This window comes from Rhinolophus sinicus, linkage group LG05 (genome assembly GCF_036562045.2).
Source record: "Rhinolophus sinicus isolate RSC01 linkage group LG05, ASM3656204v1, whole genome shotgun sequence".
NCBI lineage: Eukaryota > Metazoa > Chordata > Mammalia > Chiroptera > Rhinolophidae > Rhinolophus > Rhinolophus sinicus.
Genome location: NC_133755.1, coordinates 176602056 through 176619750, shown reverse-complemented (window position 1 = coordinate 176619750; position 17695 = coordinate 176602056). Strand labels below are relative to the sequence as shown.

At 42.9% G+C, this 17695-nt stretch overlaps 1 protein-coding gene across 2 annotated transcripts in view; it reads right to left on the bottom strand.

Moving 5' to 3' along the window:
• Nucleotides 1–16979, bottom strand: part of SYTL3 (synaptotagmin like 3) — a 78063-nt gene extending 61084 nt beyond the window's left edge. For both annotated transcript variants that reach the window (XM_019749458.2, XM_019749468.2), the window contains exons 1-3: nucleotides 16823–16979; nucleotides 5856–6471; nucleotides 3246–3464 (exon numbers count right to left, since the gene is read on the bottom strand). In XM_019749458.2, coding sequence (XP_019605017.2) covers nucleotides 3246–3464; nucleotides 5856–5965 — 329 coding nt within the window. In that variant the 5' untranslated portion in view covers nucleotides 5966–6471; nucleotides 16823–16979. The remainder of the gene's footprint in view (nucleotides 1–3245; nucleotides 3465–5855; nucleotides 6472–16822) is intronic.
• Between the last annotated feature and the right edge of the window lie 716 nt (nucleotides 16980–17695).

Sequence of the window (17695 nt, the reverse complement as noted above, 5' to 3'; positions counted from 1 at the left end):
CCTTGGTACCAAGCTAAATAAATCCTTCCTTGGCCAATTCCCCTATTCTATACCTGGTATTTCTGGCACTGGATTTCTTTTCAATCTTTCATAAAGTAGATCTTTGACTCACTTGAAGACTAGAAGTATGTGTAATAATGAGTGTGAATTATTCCATTCTCATACGTTAGATATTTGCCTTTGTGCATATAAAGTGGTGATTCAGTATTTTATCAAAACATGAGATTATGAAAATCTTGGGAGTATCAGTCTGAAATGTAAGAGATTCCATTTTCCAAACTCGAGGAATGTTCACTTGAAGCAGGAAACAACTAGCAGAACGTCTTTTGCACTCTCTTGATTTTCAATGATAATGATACACGTGCACCACTTGAACAGTTTTGTTTTGGAATTCAGGAGCAGGATGCTGTGCTTCCCCCCCCCCCCCCCAGGAGGTCTGGATCAGTGGTCTATCGCTACAGAACAAACCGAACTACCCCCAAACTCAGCAGGGGTAACAGGGCAACCATTGATCACTGCTTCTAGGGTGGGCGGGCAGTTCTGCTCTGGGTCAGGCTCTGTGACCTGGCCTGGGCTCTCTCACAGGTCTGAGGCTTGAACCCTGGCAGCTGTGCTCGGTGCTCTCTCTCCCTGCAGCAGCTTCGCCGGAATTGCCGTGGGGGCAGAGTGGGGAGTGGATGATACAAGGCCCATGAGGCCTCGGCTCAGAAGGACATGATGGCACGTCTGCTGCATATCATCTGTCAAAGCGAGTCACAGCCAGCCCAGGTTCACAGGGTGGGGAAACAGTCCCCTTCTCTTGCTGAGATATGCTCACAGTCCATTTCCTACTGCCCCAATCCAAAGGCTTCTGAGTGCCTTTGAAGCCTCTACCCTCCGGGAGAGTCTCCCAACAGGCACGAGAGGGTGGAGATCAGGAGGGGACCCTGCATATCAGTTTTACCGACTCCATGGCCTTGGGCTGAGGACTAACTACCTTGTGTCTCTAAGCCTCCGTTTCCTCACCTGTAAAATGAGGATAACAGTAGTGGCTGCCCCGTCAGATTATTTTATGGTTTAAATAAACATTCGATGTAAAGAAACACTCAGCCAGCATCTCGCACGTGGTGCGTGGCTGTCCCATCACCCTGACAATGTCCGGCCCCCTCTCTAATCCTGACCCTCTCCTACAAATGCTCCGACCATGGACACTCTGGAGCGTCACCTCGAGCCACTCAGCCCTCCCTCACTTCTCCCTCCTCTGAGCTCCCGATGCCCTTTGCAGCCTCACCCTCAGTGGTCCTGCATGGGGAAGCCTGCCCAGAAGGCAGGAACCTCAGCGGCCTCCTGGGACCCGACACCAGCACATTTCAAAAGCCTCTTCACTGACTGCAGCAATCGGTAAGTTGGTTTTGCTTTTTTTAAAATTACTATCCTAGAGATTCCCCTTTCTTGATTTTAAAAACCTGTTTCCCTCCTCCTGTTCCACCACACATCCGCTTGTTTTTGAGGAACGAGTCTGAGGCTGACGAAGAAGCCAGGAGAGCCCAACGACTGGGGTCGAAACCCTTTTCCAGGTCACAGTCCAGTTACGAGTGTCAAATATTCTGCAGTTTCACCAAGCGTTCTCTTTGGCCCTAAAATAGGATGGCAGCCCAGAGTGGACCAATCCAAGAGAGAACAGAGGGCTGCTCAGAAAGCAAAGAGAAAGGAGGGGGGAAACATGTGTTGTTACAAATTAATTAGCTCTCTCCCCATTCGATTTCCTGTGTCAGTTCACTCAGGGTAATGCAGGTAGGTATTTTGAAAAACATCCTATTTCCAAATAAGGAAGCTGGGGTTTTAGAAATCACACTGGTGTACTTAGAGGGTAAAGTTTCAATACCCACAGCCCGACACCTCTGGGGTGGAGATTTCAACACGGCCAGCGTCCCAGGAGACTGCCTCAGCCCTGTCCTCCTGTTTTGATTGTGTTTGCTTATAGTTAACTATTAGAAAGAAAAATGCTGAAGAATTTAATACCTTACGAAGCAATGTTTAGATTTTAACTACATATGGTTAATTGATACGGAAGAATATCTTAAGATCTTTCCAGAGATTATTTGGAATTGTCCCCTACTCTCTCAAAAGTCCAGACCTACAGGAGCACAAGTGTGGCCAGGGTGGCTCACGGTAATTCTTTGTTTTTCCTTCTCAAGCTGAGAAAAGCCTGAAGGGCATGAGTGTCCACAAGCCAAAGAAACCTGAGACACGCAGAGGTCCAGTGTGATATGAGTCAGTATGCCTTGCACAGTTCTAGAGAAGCAGAAGGTATGCAGCTCAGGACCAAAGAAATCTGGTTGGACAGCGTCACCTTTCTTTGGATGAGTGGCTGAAACACATCAGGCCTTGCAAAGGACAGGAAAGTGAAGGAGATTATGTCAGGATGCCCAACAAACAATCCTCCCGAGTTAGGGGGAGAGAAAATCCAGCTACCTCCCCACACTGTGTGAGCGCCTAGTACAATCTCTGTTCACTGGAGCAGTCACGCCTCTGCAGCAATATTTGGCAGTCACGAATCTCAAAGTCCCTGGCTACTCTCCTAGCTTCACAGCTGACAAACGTGTCTCCCTTCTCATAAGTTCTGTGATGTCTTCCCCAACAACCAGAAACATTCTCCCTGGGGTTTTCAAGAATCAACGACCAGCCCATTCTTGCTTTGAACAGTAGGAGACCAAACCCAATATGTCCTTTACCATTTTCAAAATGGGTAGTTCAAAAATACCAATTCCATGTTTAAAAAAAAAAAATGTTTAAACCTCACAATACCAAAAGGTTAAAATAAATGTAGATCCAATCTACCACTAGCAGAAAGCATTCTCATTTGTTTATTCGCATGTCCAATAGGGGTCAGCTCACCTCCTTCCAAAAGGCCTTACTTAAAGCTGCACAGGGTCACTCTAATGTGCCCTGTGGTACAAGTCACCCCACTTTTCCTGGAGGAGATAAGTGAAGCTCTAAGAAAACGAGGGCACCTTGTCAAAATCCAAATGGATCTTAACTCCTGGGTGAGCACTTCCTTAGCCACTACAAACAAACTTTTGTAAATTTACAAAAACAAACAAACAAAAACCCACGTTTTTTATATAATAAAATCTCTTTGAATGACAGTAACCTCCGAGTCTAGAAAGGTCTCTCCATATTAGGCACTCGGTAGTCACTGGCCGGCTCTCTTTATCAATGGTCTGTCTCCGACCGTCTCTGAGACCTGCGTCCCCCATGCTCACCTGTCTTCGTAGCAGCCTGTGCACCTCCACACGTGGCTCCTCCGCAGGAACACGCGGCACTCAGGGCACACGCGGTGGCTGCAGCCCTGGCACGCGGTCCCCCGGTTCAGCAGCAGCCCCAGCACCCGCTGGCAGCGGGCACACAATTTCTCTTTGTTCTCCTGGCTCACGTTCTTCGTGCCTCTCCACCGGAGATGCTGCAGGTGCGTCTTCAGTTTCCTGCGGCCCAGAGAGTTAAATGTGAAGATTTGACTGAATGGAAGGACCAACGCTGGACACACTCGTCCACGGTCGGGACTCCAACAGTACGGCTATGGCAAGAGAGAAGGGGCCCTGGCACCCAGCACCCCTGGTTTCCACCATGGCCAGTCATGAGGCTTGTTTCACAGATGGGGAATCTTACCTCCAGGGTTGCTTATGCCATAGCAAAGCATAAGCAGTATGCCTGGCAAAGAGAAGTTAGTCGCTAATTTGTTCTAGGTTCATCTCTTCCAGCCCACAGAGCATGATAATGGTAAGCAAGAACAGTGAGAGAAAAGGGAAAAACACAGAAAATGACATTAATTCTAATGTGCAAGGCATGGAAAGATCTACAAATATATAGCATACATGCCTGCTATTGTCATGTGTTACCCAATAAAACTATTGAACTGATGCTCTGCTTTGCTACTGTTTTCTTCTGGGTGGTCAGTGTACTGCCAGCCCTCTTCCCCTATGCAATGCCCTAGGGCAAAAGGACATTACCTTGGACCCCAAAGAGGTGTTATTAACCAGAGCACTTTTATGAAATGTCTGTTACCTACTTTTAGAGGCGGGAAGTCACTCTGTAGAAATAAGCTTACATCCAACTTTCAGGATTTGCCCTAGAATCAGTACCCCCGGGAACAAAACAGTTTTCCATGTTCTTTGTTGACAATCAAAATGATGTTTCTACATCACAGAAAGCTCTTTAATCATTAAAAAAAAAAATCCACGTTGGTCAGTGTGTTACATTTCTGAGTAGAAGGAAGTCTAAGTACATTTAGAGAGCTTTGGGATAACAGGTGATGGTAGAAAATGAATATTGTACCTTCCAGTTGACCAGGAAATTTCCCTCACTCCTCAAGCATTTGGTTGTGCGAAGGTTTATTTTATATGTGCATTTTTCTTGGCAGACTCTCAAAGAGTTCTGCCATTAAAAACAAAACAAAATTGATCTTCCTGCCGCAGCCTGAGGTGACCTCTAAAAATGGTTCACTATTCACTTGACCCAGAGAACCCCACAAAATAATGCACATCGAGAGGTTCCAATCTTTGTGTTCACTTTAAGAACACTCGTAAAACTGCCCAGGACATCAATGGTAGGCATATTTGAAAAGCCACCAAGTATCTGAAGGGTGTCACTTTATAGAAGCAGTGTGTGCCATTCCGTCGTCACAATGGTGGCGTTGGCAGGTGGGCTCAGGCCAAACCATGGGGCTAGACACAGGGTTGGTGGCCCAAAAAGAGTGCAGAATTTTTGCTGCACATTAAAATGCTTAAAACTGCAGAGAGTCATGCTGAATGCAAGGGTTTAGATGTAGGTTCTCTGGTCACTGAGCACAGCCACGTGAACAAAGCTCCCAAGACACTTGCAGAGCTCTCGGGCGGGCAAACCCACACGTCAGCTCCCACTGTCACACTGGCATGACCCTCACTGAAAAGGAGCCAGTTGTGCCTAAACCAGAGGAGGAGGTTGCACAAAAGAAAACCATCCCACAAGAAACTGAAAACACAAAAACTTATGGCCTAGAAGTAAATTCAGCCTCACATAAATGCTAATAAAAGTAAAAACAAACCAAAAAGCCTATTCCATTACTTTTTTTCTAAACCTCAGGTCCTCCATAAACATTGATAAAGAAACAACATCTATTTAAATCTAATCTGTGTAAAGATGGATCTTGAGAGGTAACAATGGACAGCTTTGACACAATCGAGCCCTGCTTTATTAAATGCCAACCAACATCAAACAGCCTGTGCAGCTTAAGAGACCACAAGGAAAGAAGCTCCCTATTGACAAATCAGTCTGGGAACAGGCTGAGCAGGTTGGTATTTTATACTCCTCTGATACTCAGAGCCGACTGGGAAGCAAAAGCAAGAGAAAAAAAAACCAACAAAAGACAGGAACGGATTCCAGCAGATTTGCTGTTTCTAAGCTGCTTTGCTTGCTTCTCATTGTGCCATCAGATACCATGAAAAATAATTTAGGAAAGCCCTTAACCGGAGGTCTTTCCCCTGAGGGCTGTTTTGGAAGCCTGACAGCTTCCTTTGAATTATTCCTGCGAAGTAGGCAAATTTCTCTCTCTCTCTCTCTCTCTCTCTCTCTCTCTCTCTCTCTCTCTCTCTCTCTCTCACACACACACACACACACACACACACACACACACAGCACCATTTAAATGAATAACAAAAGCAGCCTCCCTGGTCCCTCCCGTCTTCCAAGTTGAGTTAAACAGCAGAGGTAATCTCTACCCACAGCCTGTGTCATTGGTACTCTCTCTCCAGGGACAAGAGGCCAAGCCCATAGGAGCAGACTCCTAGTAGAAAGAGCCAAAAACCCAGAGAATTCCACCTATCCCAATGACAGCATACCGTATCCTTTCGTCCTCAATATTTTGAATCGCCCGGTCTCGGTACAGGACCTGGAGAATCACCTCACGTTCTAATTCCTGGAGGGAATTCAGATTGACTCCTTGGGCCATTGTTCTCTGTTTCTTAGAGCCAAGGTTAAGTCTCTTCACTCCATGACCAAGCCCCCGGGTCCTGTGGATGAGCTCAGAGTCCCCAGCAAACCACGTTCTTGAAAGTGCTCCTGCTCCTATTTCATTGGCAACCGTGTTGCTTGCAGCTCTTTCTTTTCCGTTTTAACGGTGTCACCCTCCTGAGTACGAGGAAGTCCCAAGAGGCTGTCCCTGTGTTGGAGCCGTTGCTCCCAGAGCCTCATGCCACCCCTGCAGCGTCTTCACTGGGTCCTGCCGCAGCCTTTGACATCCATCTAAGAAAAAAGCATATCTTTTTCTGAAGTTTTGCCAGAGATGGTTCTAAATTTGGATCCAAGCAGATAATTTCTGCAAAGCAGAAGTAATCCCCAATCTGGGGCAATTTACGAATAGCAATAAGAAGAGTATCAATGTCTCATAGGAGCTAACTTTCCCCTTCAGATGTCTTCAGGTCATCAGTAATAATTAAAAGCCCAGCCCGGTCGTACCTGGAGAAAAAAACAGTAAAAAGGGCATCAATTTTCCTGGCCTCATATCTCTGCAGTGTTACTTCAGAAAAGACAAGATGTTTTATACAGACAGACCTTTGCATTTTCTGCTGAGGTGATAATATAAGATTTTAAATTTTACTAAATTGGTCGTCTGGTGTTTCTAAAAGCATCAAATTCTCAAACTTGTATTTTTCTAATATGGATTCTGTATCTTCAGTGATTACAGGTATAATGGTCTGTGTTCAATGTACATCATCCTCATTGAAAATACATGAGCAAAACAATGTTCTTCACTGCTAGCTACTATTTTTGTAATGAACTTCTCAAAACAATCTTTAATCAATTAGGGAGGTATGTAGGGACATCTCCACAATCTCAGTCCATCAATTATTTATAGTCCTTAATGGTTTCCCCAGCTGTCTTATGTATGGGGTCTTGTTTGTTTAATGCTAGCTGAAAGGTTCTGCCTACATTCTTCCTACGTTTTTATTTCCATCAGTGACATTGGGCAGACAGCACCTTCAATCTGTTCCTCCCCGCAACCAAGAAGATGGCTGTGAACTAATAAAACACTGGATAGACGCATAATGTTGAAATGCAGAAACTGTAGATGATCAAATCAATATACTTTTTAAAAAAAACTTTATTGTGGAATATTGAGGAACAGTGTTTTGTTTTTTTTTCCAGGACCCATCAGTTCCAAGTCAAGTTGTTATTCTCAATCTAAGTGTGGAGGACACAGTTCACTGGCCCATGTGGGAATCAAACCAGCGACCTTGCTGTTATGAGCAATGTGCTCTAACCAACTGAACCAACCAGCAGCCCCAATATACTTTCTATAATGCTGTTTTGTTATCAAATCTATATGAATTCCTTAGTAATAAGACTTCCTTTCAATGCTTGAGAAGCTAAACTCCCTTTGCTGGGCTTCAATAGAAATCCACATTTTATGTATTTATGATCCATAGCAAGTCAGTGAGCGAGAGGTTAATGGAGCCCTGAGGGCTCATTCTCTTTAAGCAGAGATTCTTAACCTTTTTCCCTTCATCTTTGCATTTAAAGATGGATAACCCTCTGTATTTAAATACACAAAATAAAATACATTGAGTTACAAAGGAAATCAATTATACTGCAATATTTTTAAATTATCATATAGTAACATGTATTCATTGATGCTTGAAATGATGAGATCTAGCAGTGACCTAATGAGTACGATAATTTCAAAGTAGTGGTAACTATAAACAATATCTTGAGATTTCTGTAACGTACAATGTGGCAGAAAATATCTGTTATTTCTTTTGGCAACAGTCACAAGTCCTGCTAGTTCACTGTGGTTTGATGCCTGTATTCAGAATGGAAGGAAATGCTAAATTCCAGTTAGAAATAAATAAATGAAGACGTAATTTTTTTCCCATCCAAGTTCATGGACCTATAGGCTAAGGACCCCTGGCTTAAGGGTTGTCAGTCTCTCTATTGTAGGAGAAAGTTAAAATACATTGCTCCCCCAAAGGCAGAGGTTGCCTGAGGAGGAGGAAGACCGAGAGCTCTGAGAAGGGTGTTCTTGGCGTCTAGTCTTCAGAAAGTTCTCACATGTGTTGCTCTCGCTATGTAGGTGGTGAGAAAACAACAAAGTGACGAGGACTTTTGGCTTCAGCCCAGCCCAGCTGGTAACTCAGGGAGCCGTCAGGGGCAAGGCCTCGTGCACCCTCAGTCCCCAGTTTCCAGACCAGCAGATCTTAATTCCTGAAACTCTGAGTCCCCGGAAGAGGAAAGTGATAGGAAACAGCGTGTAATCTAGCGCTTAGTGATAAGATGCAAATTAGCCATCAGGTCTCCAATGTTAGGAGTCTTTCTAACCTTGCCCCTCGGTTCCTCTTGCTTTCTTATTTCTAATCCTTTAAGCACACTACTGGGCCAAGAACTATCCAGTGTGTCTGTTTTTCAAGTATTTTAAATGGAGATTTGTGCCGTGGGCTCAAAACACATGAGCTCCCATTCGTGTGGCTTTTGTGCTCCACTCTCTGGTTCTGGTCTTTGGTTCCTTGGGCAGCACCAGTGTTGTATTACGCTGGAAATGACACCACCAAGTGCACCACCTGGGAGAATCCTGAACACTCGAAAGCTCACTCATTCAGGTGGCTAGGTCTTATGCTTTTCAGAGGTACGGGATTTGATTATTTAAAAACATTACTTGTACTCTACAAATCCATGCCTGTGGGCCGCCCTAGGTCCTTTACAGGGATCAGTGGGAGCTCATTCTCCCCCTAGTGGCCATTCCCTGCCAGTTACAGAAAAGTGAAATTCAGTTCATTTCCAGGATCCAGCCATGTATTCATTCCCTTCATTCAGTAAATACTGATTAAGCATCTTCCAAGTGCCAGGTACTTACTGTTCACGTGCTTGATTGGCTGGTAAGTTACACCTGACTCTACTTCTAACAAGAATATAACGTGGCTTACAATAAAAGCACATACCAGACAAAACAAAATTAGAGAAACACCAGCAGCCAGAGTGAAAAGGGGCAGATAATTTTACCAGGAAACTGCTGTGAAACAATCACTGTACTTGAGTGTCAAATGTGTTTCTGACCTTCCTAGTAACCAAAGCAAAACAAAACAGAATGAAACAAAACAAAAATGAAATGGTGGATGTAGTTCTGATAAACTGAAAAAAAAGCAAGGACATTCTCAAGGTGCAAAACTCCTAGACTGCGAACGCAATCACTTTCTTGAGCAGTGGTTTGGCAGAGAAGCAAAATTGTGCTTCATGTGTCACTAGTATACTGATCTTGAATTAAAGCTAAGGACGTAGCACCAAATTGCAATTCATTGAAAGCATTTCAAATGTAGACCAAAACAAGGTACTTTCTGGAATTCCAAGTTGATACAGGGACAGAGCTCAGAAAACTAGAGGTATGGGTGTTCGGTATCCATTCCACTGTATTTTTGTTCTTGACTTTCAACAATTTTGATTCTAGTTGCTATAAACCTTCTGTCAGTCATTCAGTCACTTGGTTAACATCTAATGTGAGTAAAGCCTTCTACTGTTGGATTGAAATGTACTTTTTTCTTTAATTTGGAGGATCTGTCTCCAGGTCTTCTCTAAAGAAGGGTGACTTTTTGAAATGATGCATCCTAGAGCATCACCCCGGGACCCTTAGCATCAAGATTTATCAGAAACCTAGGAGGATGTTTTCCCTTTAGTTTCCAGGGTCCTCCTAGGTACAAACTAGCTTGGTGGTGTGGACACCCCATGTAGCATGTTTGAGCCACAGGATTTTCAATGGGGGCAGTACCACACTTCCATCTTAAATTCATGGGATGTTTTTGGTTGTTACAGTGTCAAAGAATTATCTTCCATTCCCATGCAAATGTTGACTCTTTTGCCAGATAAATCAATTAGGAAAAAATTATAATGATCTCATAATAGTGGAATTTAACTCTTCTATCAACACAAAGTGTATTATATTTAGCAGGGTTTTACTATACGGTCATGCACCATTTTCTGACGGGGTACATTCTGAGAAATACATCACCAGGCAAATTCATTGTTGTGCGAACATCACAGAGTGCGCTTACACACACCTGGGTGTTCTTGCCTCTTGCACACCCAGGCCATGTGGCATCGCCTATTGCTCCTCGGCTACAAGCCCACACAGCATGTTGCTGTACAAAACAACACGAGATTAAATCACACACAAGAGAAAATGATTTGTTCAAGAGATGCTGTAAACACAAGATGTATAAGGCTGCTGCTGGTATAACACGGCATACTGTTTTTACAGCAAACTTTTTTTTTAATAAGTAGAAAGAGTGCCCTCTAAAGGGCAAAAGGTATACTGTGGTAACTACATATACCAGTAATATGATCGTTTATTATCATTATCAAGTGTTACGTACGTACTGTACATATTGTATGTGCTATACTTTTATACAACTGGCAGTGCTGTAGGTTTGTGTACACACATGTGAAGAATGCATTGCGCTACAATGTTACAACAGCTACAGCATCACTAGGTGATAGGAATTTTTTGGTTCCATTTTAATCTTACCGGGTATATGGGATCGGTTGTTGACCGCAACGTCATTATGCAATGCACAACTATACTCTGTTTTCTAGAATGCAAGCATTGTGCAAATTGAAGGAAGACTGTATTTTGCTTCATTCAGAACTTTAACAAGCACTATCACTTCAGAAAGCTGCATTCCTGAGAGCAACATTGCGTGTTGTACTTGAATCACTAATGCCATGTGCTGTCACAGTCTGCATTTGTGGGCATCACATTCAATGTGATTCTATGTATGCAAACATCTGACAACTTCAGTGTCTTCCAATGTAGTTTACAGATAAGAATACATATGTATTCTTGTAATTTATTGTTCCTTTATTTCTCCCTTTATCACAGCAATGATTATCATTATTAGTGTAGGTAGATTATATTATACAGGAATTCAATTTCCATATAGTAAAAAGTGAACTACAAAATACTTCCTATACAGAGTGAGCCTTGGGTGTCACAGGGTTAAGAAGCACTGAATTATAGGATCCAATAATGTCTCAGTTCACATACAAATTAAACCATATAACTCTCTTGTTCATTTTTCAACATGTTATTGGGTTTGTAGGAGAATGGGGTGGGGGAAATAAAGGGATGGTTGGTTGCTGCTGCTGTTTTCAGTTGTATGGGTTTTGGTTTGGGGGCTTCGGTTTGACTATGAGTTTGTTTGCTTATGGAATTCCAGGTCTGAATTCCAGGTTGGAATTGAGCGCTCAGAGTTACTCTTTCAATAGAAATTATCTAAATGATTTCAGCTGCATCCTTTCACTCCTATTGAACAGAATCTGCACTTTATCCCAGTTAGACTAGTATTTGAATTCTTACACGTTTGGTATCATCTGCCAGCTTGAAGATTCTACTCTGGGATCCATCTTCCAAATCACTCAAAAAAAAAAAAAAAATCACTAAAACTCTTCTTATCTCATATCTATTTTTCCAAGACAAGATGCTCCCAGGCCCATGCCAACAATATACTTGTTTGTAAATTTTTTGTTCTTTTTTTTTTTTTTAGTGAACTTCTTCCTAGTCAGTAGAGGTTTCTAGAATGGAGTTAGTAAGCTCACAAACCCATGGTAAACACTAAGTGGAGATAATTCCATCCACCTCACTGCATTAGCAAGATAAGGTACACCTTCCCTGACTCCATTTCTGGTCACCTGTGGTAGCTGGAGATTAGAAACCATGCTGGATTATTTTTTATACTCTTCAAAATATGGATAAAACAAATATACTCCTCTTTTGGATGCTTTTGGTTATTATCATGTTTTGGGGTTGGAAATGGTGGTACCATGTTTCCCCAAAAATAAGACCTAGCCGGACCATCAGCTCTAATGTATCTTTTGGAGCAAAGATTAATATATAATATAAGACCAGGTCCTGGATTATAGTAAAATAAGACCAGGTCTTATATTAATTTTTGCTCCAAAAGATGCATTAGAGCTGATGGTCCAGATAGGTCTTATTTTCGGGGAAACATGCTACTAAAAGAATTACATGAAATCTATGAAAATTAGCTTGCATGTTCCTGCAGCATGCCATGTATTACGGTCTAGGGTGACAGTGAGGTGTGGGAATGGCATTTGTTACTCACAAAGTGGTAACAGGGACAACTGATGGGGTCCAGAGCTGGCTGTACCCCTTAGGCTGGAGGCAACCAATGGGAGCAGTTGGGACAGGATTAAATGGATGGTGAATCAGAGGGAGACTAAAGACCAGGAAATCTTCCTAGCAAAGGTGACTCCTGCTGAGCGTGGGAGAGCAGGAGTTGGTCTTAGGAATGGGGAGGAGGAGAGGTTGCCCCAGGGTGAAGGGCAGTATATTTAACTATTTGACTGTGATTAGTATAGTCATTCTCCCTCCAGTAAAGGTCCTCCGCTGCCTAGAAACAAATCCGAAAGTGCAAACGAACATGGCATTCCTGCCGGGCCCCGATCTGGTCTCTTTTCCATCTCCACTCGCAGTTTCCACCAAGTGCTCCAATGCTCCCTTGCTGCACTCATTCAAGGCGAGTGTCTGCACATATCAGGCATGTGTTTTCCGTGCGCTTGCCCCTGCTCTTCCCTCTGCCTACTCAGTCTCATTTGCTCGGAGGCAGTGAGGGCGCAGGCTGGAGAACAGGGTGTGGAGCACAACTGTGTCTGCTCTGCAGCCTACTGATTACTGAGCTGCTGGGCCAGTTAAGCCCTGAGGACTAATGTCCTTATCTATAAAGTAGAGAGAATTACAGCACCTACAGCCGAGAGTTGTTTTGAGGATGAAATGTGTTGACACATATAAAGTACTTAGATTACAGTGGTGAGCGTATAATAAGTAGTTGATAATACAGAGAACAGATTGGTGGTTGCCAGAGGCGGGAGGTGGGGGGTGGGCGAAATGGGTGAAAGAGGTCAAGAGGTACAAGCTTTCAGTTAGAAGATAAATAGTCCTGGGGTGTAATGTACAGCATGGCAACTATACTTAGTAATACTGTATTGTATATTCAAAAGTTGCTAAGAGACTAGATCTTAAAAGCTTTCATTACAAGAAAACAATTCTGTAACTGTATAGTGATGGATATTAACTAGACTTATTGAGGTAATCATTTCACTATATATACAAGTACTATATCATTGTGTTGTATGCTCAGACACCTGAATAATATAATGTTGTATGTCAATTGTACCTCAATTAAAAAATACGTAAGCATTCCATAAACATTTGCTGTAATTTTTGTTATTATTAGTAGTAGTAATACTAGCTTCCTTATTATTGTTAATCTCTCAAGATCCAGATTAATTGCTACCTAATACAGGAACTTTCCCCTCATTTACAAGAAAAACTAATTGCTCCTCCAATATAACCCATTTTTACATATTTAAATATACATAACCCATTTTTGTATATTTCTCTATCGTGACCCTTGCTTCGTTCTGTCTTGTGTTCAAGTGTCCTTTCTAGTGGTGACATTGGGTTTTAATGATTCCCTCATCACCCAGCAAGTAGGTCCTTAATATTTGTGTTGAGTTGAGAAACCCAGTGAAAATTGTGACATGTGGGTTTGTTTGCCTAAGCAGGAAGCATGAATTCAAGTAGGGTAGGAAGGGAGGACAGTCAGGTGAGCAAGCCAGCACTCATTTAGAAAAGCTTGAGTCTCCCGAAATCTGAAAAGCATAGGAAAACGGAGCCATTTCAGAATTGGAGAAGCATACTAAAAAGTGTTTAAAAAGTGATGTTCTCATGTATGAATAATGAAATCTCCCAGGTCGATTTTTCTGTGATGATATTTAGTCACTCGCTCACTCACCCAACGAATTCTTACATTGTGTTTATTTTGACTCCAGAGCCCTGGAGGCAGGTTCTGTCCCACATGGAGCTGAGGCCAGTTCCCACCTCCTTTTTTCTATTGCATTTGTAACTTTGTAATGCTGACAGCCTTTGTTTTTACAGCACTCCACCTACTAGTCTGATTTTATTTAACAGTCAAAGAACAAGGAAAACCTACACCACAGCAACCCTCTGAAGGAAAGTCTCCCACAGCCACTTAGAGACGCACTCCACTCCAAACCATCCCATCTCAGTGTTGGTTTGGGCGTCAGACTATCTGGTACCAAACCCCAATTCCAGAATCATCGGGGTACAGCCCTAGAGCAATGGCTGGAACAAAGCAAGCCAGACTCGGGGGTATTCCTCAGCCTGTCCATCCTTCCCTCCAGGAGCGCCCCCCAGCAAGACACCAAGCAGTTTCTCTGGGATTGACAAGGACGCAGGCCACGGGGCAGGAGGGCCGCCCTCCTAAAGCCAGCACGTACTTCAATCCATGTATTTCCATTTTGCCTGAACCCAGTCATGCTGCACCCAGTGGAACGTGGGCATCCAGGCAAACAGTGTGGCTGTGGTGTTCAGGGCATCGGTTCCATAACCCCGATTTTACTGGCCTGCTCTCTCTGCCAAGCATGTGCCAGGTATTGAGGATCCAAAATAAGTAAGACCCAATCTCTGCGCTCAAGAAGTTCACATTCCAGGCAGAAAATAAATTATAAAGTGGTGGGGTAACTGTAAAAACCACAAGGCTCTACAGAGAAAGAATTCTCAGAGAAAGGTCTGATTCAGGCATGGAGACAGCCGAAATGGCTGGGGGTCAGGGAAGGTGTCCCAGGGGAGAAACGACTGGGACCACTTTGCCAGGAGAACAAAATCTCCTTTCACATGCTGGAATTTTGAGACAGCCTGCTTTCTTTCCTCAGCCTAATAGCACTTGACTTTGTCTTTTAGATCTGAGGGGGGTGGAGGTGGAGAAGTACAAGAAATGTGAAACTGAGTGAAGAAGGGAGGACTGGAAAGCAAACTTTCTTATCTACAGGCGGTGGTTCCCTCTTGCTTTCATCCAATTATCTATCATCTCTGAGCAGTTGGTCATCAGATCAAAGGAAATAAAGCCTCACCACCTCACTGTGATGACCGGGAAATGGCGCCACAGTGGAAATTTGGCAAATAGCTGTAGCGTGCATGTGTGAACACGTCAGTCATCTCTGCCCCCGGCTTTCAAGGCAAACTACAGAAATTCTCAAAGCCTGAAAGCCACAGCTTTGCAGCAGCTCAGAGCGCGGGTCACTTCGGGGACCGACCACCCCCGCTGCTGTGGTGTTGTACCACAGCTATTTCCTCGAGAAGAGGCACAGTTTCAGGATGCAGCCATGTGCTTTCTACCTCATATGCAGGGGAAAAGTTGAATGGCTAAACTGACCTTAGAAAAACTTTACCTAAAAATTCCGTCCCATTCTTTGCGGAAGGCTGTCGCAGCTGCAAAGAACACTAGCCCACCCGCGGGAGGATATGAATGAGGACCAGTTGTCTCTGTCGTCCCAACCCAAGCTGGGCTCAGACTCACAGGCTTAACAGATTCATTTTTGCAAAGGTGAGACGACATTGTGCGTCCATCCCAAAGTCTGACACTGAAATGGAGATGTGCGTTTATAAATCTCCTGTCTCTCCTGTGACCTAATCAGAGGTGGACATTCTGGAAGCTAATGAAGCTCAAGCTTTGGCGTCCCTCCCTTGCAGGGCCCCATCCAAGGCTCTGTACCTAGTTCTGTATTCGTTTTCTTAAAGAAGCCTCCATAAGTTGTATTAGCTTCAGGTCCCTCAAAACTTTGTCTGCTATGTAGGAAGTTGCATGTACATGGGCTTGAGCCTAGAAAACTTGACGCTTACCCAAGAAAGGAGACACTGGACCAGCATTGCAATTCGTTGTTGATTCTATCAATTCTTTCCTATTCAGGTAGATATCTTGCCACCCAAAACCCAAAATATGCTGTTTTAGAATCGGAGCAAAACACTGAAATAGAAATCCATGATTTTCATGGCTTCAACTCCATGACCTCTTTCTTCTTATGGAAGGTTAAAGACATGAGAATTAATATTATATTGTTACAGGTACTACTCATAATTGTTGTTATACTTTTGGTTGTACCAATAGCTACTATTTATTTAGCACTCACTCTGAGCTGGACAGTTTGACAAATACTCTGCATACATTATCTCAATCTTCATTACAACATTATGAAGTAAGTACACCCATTTTACAGCTGAGGAAAGTGAGGCTTGGAGCGATTAAGTAATCTATCTAAAGCCACACTCTAATCTGGGTCTCTAACTCCAAAGACTTATGCTTTGTTTAGGCAGAGAAGAAGTCAGAACCTCCTACTACCTTGGCCGAATAATTGTTTTCTATACCAATTCCAACTTCTTAATAAATCCTTAATCTCTGATGTGCAGTTTTCCTCTCATAATCTCTCCTCTTGCTAAGAAATCTGTTTGGGAGTTAAGGAAGCTTAATTGAAAGAAATTTAAATTAGACCCCAGCTAACTTAATTTTTTTAAAATTATATTTCTGTTCCTCCTCCAAACTGGAGATTATGGGTGATCAAAACAAACTGAATCTATGAAGCAGATTCAGAGCAAAACAGTAATAAACTATACATAGGAGAATTTATCAACCAAAGAAGAAATTAAACACTTTATGCCACCATCTTAAAAAATTCACACTGAGTAGCTTTTGGATAGTGTTTCTGTTTGTTTGTTTTTTAACCAACTAAAGTACTTCCTCCATTCTGTTTAAATAATTGTTACCCTGAATTTTAAATGTGTGCTATTGAATAAAATTGCAAGTCATTCTTTGCCTAATTTACCATTGTTTTTGTTTCCTACCTTTTAATGTCATTAATCTAAGAAAAGTTACCATAACTGTAATCTCTACCCGCCCTACCCCCAAAACAACCTGCCCAAACAGCTATACATGGATGCTCAGCCTACCTTTGAATCAGCTTCAAGAGGAGAGACCAGGGGAGTCTGTTCTGGAGAGAAGGAAGTCAATTTTTCTTGGTGTTAGAACAACTGACGTATTTCTCTTTCCTTCCTGTCGGCACGGGGCTGAACCACTGCACCCTCGAGCCTCCCCGAGTGCTTCTGTGGCTACCCCCACCTCACCGAGGACCCTAAGAGCCAAGCCACACAAAGCACACCCAGGAACTCTTGTACGCCAACACCTTACATTTGTATCTGGAGGAAAGACCAAGCTGATACTACTGAAAGAAATGTTTCACCCCTATCAAGAAAATTTCCAGTAGAGACTAGAGGCTTCAAATATTCAAATGTTCCCAAACTTGCAATGCGTTTCACATTAACCTCAAGTGTAAATGACTAACTCCATCTCAAACAACAGATGCTAACTCAAGAATCAATTTAGAACAAGACTAGCATGGGCTTTTCCACCCGGTACATTTCACTGAAGTATAGCATACATACGGGTATGATATACATCATGAGCACAGCTTGATAAAATTTCCCAAAGTGAATACACTCCTATCAAGAAACTGAGCTTTAGCAGCATCCTGGAAGTTCTCACTGCATTATTATATTTTATAGTATGAATAGGTACAAAATTTATCTCCATATTGTACTGTTGACGGGCACTTGTGTTATTTATAATTTTTGGTTATTATGGAGTTGCCAAAAACATTCTTGTATCGTCTCTTGAGTGAATATCTGTATGTGTTTCTGTTGGTTACATGCCTAGGAGTGGAATTTCTGCATCAGAGGTTAGGTGTTTGCTCAATGTTAGGAGATGCTGACAAGAGTTTTCCAAAGTGGTTGTATTATACTAACTTCCACGCCTACCAGCAACAA